Source organism: Myotis myotis, unplaced genomic scaffold (genome assembly GCF_014108235.1).
Source record: "Myotis myotis isolate mMyoMyo1 unplaced genomic scaffold, mMyoMyo1.p scaffold_m19_p_11, whole genome shotgun sequence".
Classification (NCBI taxonomy): Eukaryota; Metazoa; Chordata; class Mammalia; order Chiroptera; family Vespertilionidae; genus Myotis; species Myotis myotis.
Window position 1 is genome coordinate 5661123 of NW_023416315.1, and position 10107 is coordinate 5671229.

Sequence of the window (10107 nt, forward strand, 5' to 3'; positions counted from 1 at the left end):
TCTCTCTCATCATTGATGTTTCTATCTCTCTCCCTTACCCTTCTACTCTGAAATCAATAAAAATATGTTTTTAAAAAATAATAACAAATACTGTTGTGTCTGAAAACAAGTAAGGTCTAACTGTTGAAACTTTTAAATACCTTACACTTTATGGAATTATAATTACATTTCCAAAAAAAAAAAAGTATTACTCTCCAAAGCATTTAAGTTTTTTAATCTGATGTAGAGACGTTTAGGTTCCCTTTGCAGAAACTCAAAAAACAACAGTTTGAAGCTTGTGCAACCACCTTAAAAAGAGGAAGAAAAGAGAGTGGACACAGCTGGCAACACGCAACCCCTGAACCGCCCATGCCGCACGGGTCAGAGCCGGAGGATTAATCACACAGTAAGAATGTAATTACCCGCATCCAGTTCCCCGGACCGAAAGGGGAGTGGAACCCTGCGGCGATGTCACCCATAAACACACATAAAAAGGTTTATTTCTTTACTCTGGGCCGTGGGCTCGTAAACTTGATTTGTACACGTCCAGCTACTGCTTTCCCTTTCAATGTGCGGCCAAGCGGGATGAACCTTCAGCCCGGCCGGCCGAGCGGCGGGATCTGCAGAACCGTCTGACCTTCCGGGAGCGGAGGCGACGGTCTCAGGCGCCAGCTTATTCCATCGCTCGGCTGTTACCTCGGGAACCGCAGCCTCAAAGGCACCCGTAGCTCCCGGCGGGCCGCACGGATCCCGCAGATCCCATTCCATCTCCCGGCGGCGGTTGCACATGCAACGGTGAGTCACCCGGGCACCGGCCTCCGCCCGAGCCGGCGCGCCGCGGGCGCTCCCAGCGGGACCTGTTCCGTCGGACCCCACCCTCCCTCTCGGGGGGACAGGGTCCCACTCCACGGGGGCATCCCCTTAACAACCGGGCCGACCGGACGTCTTTCACTACCTTTTGGGACAGACTCTACACGCCCCTCCCCAGGTTTCCCGGGCGGGAGAGTGCGGACGGGCCGCCGAGGTGGGCGCCCCGCGGCCCCTCCCGGCGGCCCCCGCGGGACCCCGCACGCAGGCTCTGCGCACGCGCGCGCACGCGCCCTCCGCCCGGGGGTCCCGGAGGTAGACAGGAGGTGGGCAGGGCGGGTGGGGGCCGAGAAGGGTCATGCCCGGCGGCGCCCCCAGGTTCCCTCACCTCCGTAAACGGGTCCATCGCCCCGGGCTTCGCGTGTCGATTGCGAGACGACGGAGGCCGTGGTTCAAATTCCGGAAAAGGAAAGAAGTGAGTCCCAGTTCGGCGTGTCGCCGGGAGAGAACGAGGAGTCCAGGGCCGGGACACTCTTCCCAGCCTGCGCTCCTGCCCCCCGCAGCCTCCAGTGTGGGACTCGGGCTCCGGCTGCCGTTCAAATTTGAATTTCAGCGCCGGGAGCCGCGCGCATGCGTGGGGGGGCGGGGCGGGGCGCGCCTCTCCCCGCCCCCGCACTGGGTCACGTGGCCGCGGCGGCCGGGAGGTTCCCAGGGCGGCTCCGCTCCCCCAGCTCAGCCCCGGCCTGTAGCCCGGCGCCCGGGCTCCGCGGGGGGTGCGGTGCTGCGGTTACAAGAACCGCCTCGGGCCGAAGCCCCGCCTGCAACGTTCGCACACCCCACCCGCTCCCTTCCCCCGGGCTGGGCTGGGGCGTTCCCTGCCTGCATTCCTCAGGGCGGGATTGAGAGCACTGGGTTCCTGTGAAATCCCCCCGGACCTTGCCAGGCATCCTCTCCGCCCACCCTGACATCACCCAAAGTGGGCTGCAGGCTTGGCCTTCCTAAGGGGCAGGTCTAGTGCGACCCCCAGACACTTGGGGTTCATGACCGCTAGCCCCCCTTGGACGCTGGAGGCCTTTCTCATGGGGAAAATGCGGCCGACATTCACAGGCTGTGCCACGAGTTTATACCCATTGGCGCTCCTCAGTCCTGTCCAAGCTGCAAAGGTGGTGGAGTGGGAAGGGTTTCGGAGAGAGCGATCCGCTTTAATCCTTCCCTTTCCATCTGGGAGAAAGGGGACCCTGAGACATACGGTAACCGGCCCAGGAGAAATGAAAATCCGCTCATGGTCTGCTTCCCGCCTCCAGATCGAGAAGCTATGTCTCAGGATTTTAATTTTTTCCGTGATTATTGTTTATAGATTACTCGCAATTGTAAAATACGTTACATAGCCACTGCGTCAGATTCCTTTTCTTAGCAAGTTTGTGCTGGGGCTTGTAGGAACAGCTCTTGACTTGTTCGTTTGAAATATAACACCCTGTAGATTAGAGTGCCCAGCAGCTGGACAAACTCCCCAGGTAAGATGTTTCCGTAAATTGAATAACACTTGCGCCTTAGCGGTGGGTAAACAGTACAAATCGTATTCCACCAGTAATAGCTCCAGTTGGAAGGTTGATGCTGTGAGTCGTAATGAGAAGAAGGCAGGGTGTGAGGTCGGAGGAAATGGCTTGGGGTCTTGGCTGCACCAGGACCCTGCTTAACCCACTGTTTCGTAAACCTTCTGGGGGAGTCGTGAACTCCTTTACAATACAATGAACGTTAACCCTCAACCTAGAAAAGTGCCCATTCAGTCATAAGCTACTTAACATAGGAACTCATGAAGTTCATGGTCACACGGGCTAAGGATTTCTGAGGAAGCCTCTTTGGGTTTTAGTTTACGCATCTGTAAAACAGGAATGATCAACTGCCCTTCCTCGGAGTTGTTTGGAGGATCAAGTGAAAAATTGAGAGCGATCCAAAAGTATTCTGTGATAAGTAACAAGGCACTAATCCAAGTGTTTGGTGGATCGAGCTATTAAACGTTAACTCAAAATATGCTACTTAAGAACCAAAGAGAAAAGATGTTTGAATTTTTTTCAAATGCTAGACAGGGAAAGGGTGTGTGTGTATCTTGGCGGGAGAGAGTGTATGTTTTAAACAACATTGAAAAATGAGTCATTAGACATGTATGTAGCCTTGAGCCTCCTGCCTTTCTCTGAGCCTTAGATTCTTTATAACTAGATTCTAGGTAAGACCAAAGGATAAATAAAGCACCTAGTACAACATAGCTACTTGAAACATTTTAGTTTCTCTTTTTTCACAGTCCCCCCAATGTCTTTGATCTTTGCCCTGATGATGATGATGATGATGATAGCAACCACCTCAATAATAACTACCATTTGTTAAACACGGACTATGCCAGAAACTGCTAGATACCCAATTCCACCCTTCAGGAGCACAGCGAGTGTCCCTAACGTGCCTCCTCTCTCCCTCTTTTAGCCCTTGGTAGTTCATGCTTCAGTTCATAAGCTAGACTTACTTTTCTCCTTTTAAAAGTTGTTATAAAATATGTCCAGTTTACAAAAACATAATGAATAAAATAATCATGTACCTAACACCTAGCTTATGAAATATGGAATCTCATAATTGAAGTCTCCCGTGTCCTTCCTTAATACCATTCACCTTCCACTCCCCAGGAGTAAAACTGTCCTGATTTTCATGGTTCCCATGTCATCCTTCCCATGACATGTCTGTACTTTTATTATATCTACATATAGTCATAACAATATGTTGTTTTACATAAATTTTATTATCACTATACATACCTTTCTGCAGTTTTATTTCTTCAGTTTTCCCCTCAGTATTCTCTTTATGAGAGTCAACCTCAGTAGCTCCAGCTGCATTTCATTCATTTTTTTACTGCTGTATATTTGTAACTCCAAGATTCCATGATGCCATGAATATTTCGATGTCTCTTTATACACATAAGCAAAATTTTCTCTAAAGTAACATAGGACTTAGAGGATCATTTCAATCAATATATTTCAATATTATTGCCAGAAGCTAAAAATAAAAGCAACAACAAAAGTGGTAATAGGAATAAGTTAAAGAATTTAAAGATCTTCATGGAAGCACTCTATAAATAAACATTTTTGGAAGATATAAAGTACACCTGCCCTAGCTGGTTGTCTCAGAGCATTGGCCTATGGAATGAAGGGTCCCGGGTTCGATTCTGGTCAAGGGCACATACCTCAGTTGCAGGCTCCATCCCTGGCCCTGGTCAGGGTGCCTATGAGAGGCAACCAATCAATGTGTCTCTCTCACGCTGAAATTTCTCTGTTTTTGCCTCTCTCTGCCACTCTCTAAAAATCAATGGAAAAAGTATCCTCAGGTGAGGATTAACAGGAAAAAAAATTAAAGTAGGCCTAAATTAGTGAAGCTATATCATGTTCATGAATGCAAAGTCTTGATATCACAAAGATATAAATTTTCTCCAAGTTATGTGATAAATTCAGTATGATTTCAATTAAAAATCTCAAGAGGATTTTTTTCCTTTATGAAGCTTAACAATCTGATCCTAAAATGTATAAATTGTATCTTTTAAGATATTTTTAAACTATCTATTACTGGTATAAAGGAACATAAGTAATCCTTGCAAACTTATGAACTATGAGGGATCTTTTTTCCATTGATTTTTTTTAGGGATCTTTTTAAAATGTAAATTATGCAGTGTCAATTTCTTGTTTAGGGTCAGCTTATGTCTTCCATTGCAATTTGAATAATATCCACATTCTTTATTATACGTGACCTCAACCCTGTCTACCTACTCCTCCTAATATCGTCTGAATATCATAACACACTCCCCTTTTCCCCCCACTAGTTTCTAACTCCATAGGCCTTCAATCTGGTCATTAAGAAATGCTAAATTCTTTCCTGCCTCAAGAACTTTCCACTTCCTGGGTACTGCTCCTCTAGACATACCCATGTCTCTCCCCTCATTAGTTGGGTCTAAGCTTGAAATCTCTGCCTCCTCAAAGAAGACTTCCCTGATCCGATGGCCACACCCCTTCTCTATGCTCCCCCATCACTTTTCACCCTGTTACTCTGATTTATTTCCTTTATTTCATTCACCACTTATATGGAATTATTTTAGTTCTGTGTTTTTGTTTCTTATTTACCCCTCCTACTATAGTGTAAACTATGGAATGGCAGGAGCTTGTCTTGTTTATAGCTGTAACCGAGCATTTTGGGGGCTCACAATATATGTTGAAGGAATGAATGTAAGGTAACTATTATTCCTGTTTTAGAGATGTGGAGACTGAGATGCAAAGAGGCTAAATGATGGCCTAAGACCATCAGCATATAATTTGAACCAGATCTATCGGATTTCAAATCCAATTCTTTATGCTCTTAACATTTCAGTTTATTTATTTTGATCACCAAAGATATAATACTGCTATGTGTTCCCTTGAGCTATAGCTTAAGTGCTAAATAAATACCAACCATGTGTTTTTTTTTTCTTGGAATTGCTTGATTTAAAAATTTTTTTTAATTATTAATTTAGGAGAGAAAATAAATGTGTGCCATATTTGCATGATTATTAGCTATACAGTTTGACCTAAATGATGTTAATATTCTAAAAGTCATCAAAAGTGTCTTCCCTAGTTATTTAAATAAAAACCACAACCTTCAAAGTTATTTAGGTAAAGACCACAGGTTATTATATTAATTTAAGGATAAATTCAAAGCCCCTGAAGCAGAGATAATGAGAGATTAAAGGTGGCCTTGTAAATGAGTATTGATTCTTCCTTTTCAACAAAGGAAATAGTAATCATATCTTTCACAGACAAAATTAATGGAGGGATGAAAAATACAAAATTCAAAAGTATTTACTTCAGTAAAGACACTCCAAATGGAATATATTTACAGTTAATTTTCAAAATATATTTACACATTCTCACTTCACTCACAAAATAATGACAATGCCATAAATATTCTTATTTTTACAGAGCGTGCAAAGGCCAAGATCTAACCATAAGGCAGTGGCAAGAAAGATTCAAGCCAAGTCCTCTACTTCAGGTTATCTGGCCGAAGGGCCACTTCTTTTATACAGTTATTATAATGAAGAAATAAGAACCATCAAAGGATGTTGTATACATGTTACAGAGAAGGGCCATTTTATTTGTTATAATCTCTGCTGTTAATGGTACTTAGCATTACATTTTATTGGTCCTTAGCACCAGACTTTTTTCTCTCTAATTGAATCATTGACTTAAAGTTTCATATTCCACAGTGAGAGAAAACAGATTGTGTTTGCTGAACATAGTACATGTATTGTTTCCAAAAAACAATGCAACTACAGGCAGATTTCCTTTATCTTCCAAACACTTCAATAGGCTCAAAATTTATACAGCTTTAATTTCTTTTTTCCTTTTTCAAGTGGTCAATAAGGGTATTAGGGAATTCACTTTTTAATGTTTTTTATTGATTTTAGAGAGAGAGAAGAAGGGAGAGGGAAAGAGAGATAGAAACATCAATGGGCTGCTTCCTACATGCTCCCCACAGGGGATCCAGCCTGCACCTGGGCATGTGCCCAGACCTGGAATCAAACCAGTGACCTCTTGGTGCAGGGGATGATGCTCAATCCACTGAGCTGGGCTCGGGAATTCATATTAACGGACCACAGTAAATCCTTTCATAAAGAGGAAGAATTCTTTTATGTACTTATCACACTGTAATTCATATATTGATAACATTACTTTTCCATATCTAAATTTCTTAAAGCTATATTCACAGATCCTATTTTTAAAATTTCTGCAATCCCATATTAAAGTAGCTCTTAAATATTTAAAAATAGCAGAAGCAAATGTTTCTTAAACATCAAATTTCCTTTATTGAACAGCAAAAATAAAATCTCCTTAAGTTTGATATAAGAAGAAGGTTCATTGTACTCCATTGATGTCTGTTGTGACCTTCTTTGTTTTTCATGCATTTCAAAAGTTTCTCCTTATCATTGCTTCTCGGCCTTTTGGCTAAGATCAAGCGTAGGCATTCTGTTTTAATCAGTTTAACATCTGATACATCCTTTATCTGTGGGCCACATATTGGATGGACTTTTGGAACGGGGAGATGGAATAGGAGCTTGCTCCGTCAATAAACAAAAAATTTCTCTCCTTACACACTAGTTCTAGACCATCATTCTTCTCCTCTCTCTTTAACCCTTCCAAATTTCTGGTGTTCATGACATCCACATTCATATTCTCTCTCTCTCTCCACACACACGCACACACAAACACATATACACACATATATATACATGTATTTACTCTTAAATACATCACAGTATGTATATACATGGTGGAGCAAAAGTAGGCTAACAGTTGTGAGCCTATGAAATAGTTTATTCGTGTATTATTATTTATTAACATTATTTTCCATACAAACAACTGTAAGCCTACTCTTAACCCACCCTGAATATACGTACTGTGATGTATTTAGGAGTAAAGGGGCATCATGTTTGCAAAGTACTCTTAAACAGTTCAGAAAAGAGAGAGAGAGAGAGTTATATAGTTATGTGTCTATTGCTGTGTGTGTGTGTGTGTGTGTGTGTGTGTAAACCTTTGTTGGCTCCTCTTCCTGTGCTTCACCACTAAATGACTAAACTCAAAATTCTACTCTTGTCTACCTTTACACACACTCCCTAGTCAGTGGTCGGCAAACTGTGGCTGGCGAGCCACATGCGGCTCTTTGGCCCCTTGAGTGTGGCTCTTCCACAAAATACCGACTTCTGCGCATGGGCCACGAAGTTTCAATCGCACTGTATGTGCACACCCGCACGTGGTATTTTGTGAAAGAGCCACACTCAAGGGGCCAAAGAGCCACATGTGGCTCACGAGCTGCAGTTTGCCGACCACGGCCCTTGGTGATCTCTTGGTCCTATTGCCTTAAAGTGCCACCGTATACTGATGGCTCCCAAATTTATTTCTTTACATGATCTCTTCCCTGAGCTCCAAACTCTAATATCCAACCACCTATTTGAAATCTTGACTTGTACCCTAACTGCCAGATTGAACTTAACATTTCTAAAATAGAATTTCCCCACCAAGCCTGTTCTTCTTCAATCTTCTCCATTTCTTTGAATAGCACCACTAGCTATCCAGTTGCTTAAGCCAGAAACCTAGGGGTCATGTCAATTTCCTTCTTCCTTTCCTCCCACTCTATCCACATGTCCAACCTGCAGCTATATCCTGGGTCTTCTTCGCTCCCTCTCACAGCTTCCTTTTCCCTCTCAGCCATCATCACCTCACTTGGCCCCCTGCAAGAGTCTCCTATCTGGTTTCCCTGCTTCCACGCCACCCTCTTAGGCACTGTCCTCAGAGCAGTCAATGCAATCTTTTTTTTTCTTCTAAATTTTAATCTTTATTGTTGAAAGTACTACATAGGCCCTCCTTTTCCCCCATTAACCTCTTCCAGTTGTCAATGCAATCTTAAGAAGAAAAAAAAAAGCCAATTATGTCACTGCTCTCTTTAAAATCCACCAATGGTTTCTGATTGCACTTAGACTAAAAGACAAATCCCTTTCCCCGGCCCCTGCCCGCCTCTGAGATCTTTCTTCTACCACTTTTCCCCAGCTCCCTGGACTCCAACCATGCCGACCTTCATGCAACCACAGGGATTATGTCAAGATCATTCCCATCTCAGGGCTTTTACCTTTGCAATTCCCTCTACCTAGGATGCGTGTGCTCCCAGATTTCCTACGGCTGGCTCTTTTCCTTCAACTCTCAGCTCAAAAGTTACCTCCTCAGAGGCATTTTCTGACACACACACACCCTTATCCACATCACCACCTAGCATACTTCCTTGACTCACTGTGCTTTGTAGCACCTGTCTGTATCAGAAATTACTACATTTGTGAAGTTCATGTCAGGTGGTTTCTCCAACTGTAACATAAGTTCCAAGAGAACTATCTGGTTTACTCACCAGAGCATCCCTGATGTATGTGTCAAGGACTGGTTGATATATGTACATCATGTTTACATACATAGGTGTGTGTGTACTATCGGTAACTTCTGAGGGCAGGATTGTGTCTTTTTCCTCTTTTTGTCTTGCACATAGTAGGCACTTAATAAATATCTGTGGCATAATTAATGTACATCCTATTTTCTTCCAAATATGATAAAGATGGGCAGTATTTTTGTCTGATTAAAAAATATCTGTCCACCCCAATCACTTACAACAAAACGTCCTATTTTTAAAAATCACTTTCCCAGGATTTTTGTGCTGTTCTGACCATTTTCATTGACGTGCAAAGGCGGAGGCGGTTTCACAAAGCATTCTCTTATTGGCCTTCCACGTAATGCTTTTCATTCTCCTGAAAAAGACATACTGAAAACATTCCATTCTCAGGACAGGCATTTTGAAAGCTCTCAAGCTTTGCCGACAATTTTTTTTAAATCCACAAAACCAACGATTCCGTGGATTTTGGTCTAAGATAAATGAACGTTGTTGCCAGCCTGCCCCCGGGCTTCTGTTAATGCCGGTTAGAATCTGGGTTAGAATCTGGGTGTCGCAGCTGAGTTGCCCTGTTGTTTTACAGCAGAAGCTGCAGACCGACTCTCCTCAAGTCATGCATTTCCATAACATAGAATGTCATAAATTGATTCCAATAGAACAGAAAAGAAAGTCTTTTCTTGAAGCTTCCCCTCCCCCAGTCTTTTAAATTCTCATGTGAAATTTATATTTTAATGTTCTAATTTTTTAAAGTTACTAAGCTAACTTCTCCTTAAGAAATTAAACTTTTCTCAGTTCCCAGCCTAACATACGCTTGATCTGTTCTCAACGAAATGAACTTTTGCTGGAAAGTGAACCCTTGCAGTTGTTTGTCTCTCCCTGGCACAAGCAATACTTGTGAGCAGCCTTCTCCGGTCTCCACCACCCCTCTTCCTCTTTCTTGGTCTTTATTACCCGCTCCTCCGTTGACAGTAAATGATCAGATGTGTTCTACGACTTTCAAAAGGAGGATGTTAATCTTTTTTCTTTAAAAAAAAATCCTCTCTTATTACAGAGATTTTTAGACGGGATTTTTATTATCCCCAAACTCCATCAACTGAATAGTTTGCCATGTATCATGGAATATACAGATTAACATATGAGTTAACTAAACAAAAGTTACTGATAAAATAAGAAAACTTTAAGCTCTTTATTCATAAATAAAAATCCCACATAAAAGAATAATATTTCTATTAAAGTACCCATTTCCTTATCATTTTTGTATTTAAATTGAATGGAAGTCATCATTAAATTAAAATAATCCACAACGTAATGCTGGTAGTGCACAGGGAGCTG

The 10107-nt window shown here is 42.8% G+C and overlaps 1 protein-coding gene and 1 non-coding gene across 6 annotated transcripts in view; one reads left to right on the forward strand and one right to left on the reverse strand.

Moving 5' to 3' along the window:
• The window catches only part of ANLN (anillin actin binding protein), a 37246-nt gene extending 35765 nt beyond the window's left edge, over nucleotides 1-1481 (reverse strand). The window contains exon 1 of one of the 5 annotated variants that reach the window (XM_036327315.1): nucleotides 1175-1481. In XM_036327315.1, coding sequence (XP_036183208.1) covers nucleotides 1175-1192 — 18 coding nt within the window. In that variant the 5' untranslated portion in view covers nucleotides 1193-1481. Of the gene's footprint in view, nucleotides 1-401; nucleotides 778-1174 lie in introns of those variants that run through there. The other 4 variants (XM_036327317.1, XM_036327318.1, XM_036327316.1 and 1 more) reach the window with 4 other exon arrangements.
• A 5293-nt stretch (nucleotides 1482-6774) lies between these two features.
• On the forward strand, nucleotides 6775-6958 carry LOC118666708. Its single transcript, XR_004971050.1, has one exon. It is a non-coding gene; the product is annotated as a U2 spliceosomal RNA (small nuclear RNA).
• The last annotated feature ends 3149 nt before the right edge of the window (nucleotides 6959-10107 follow it).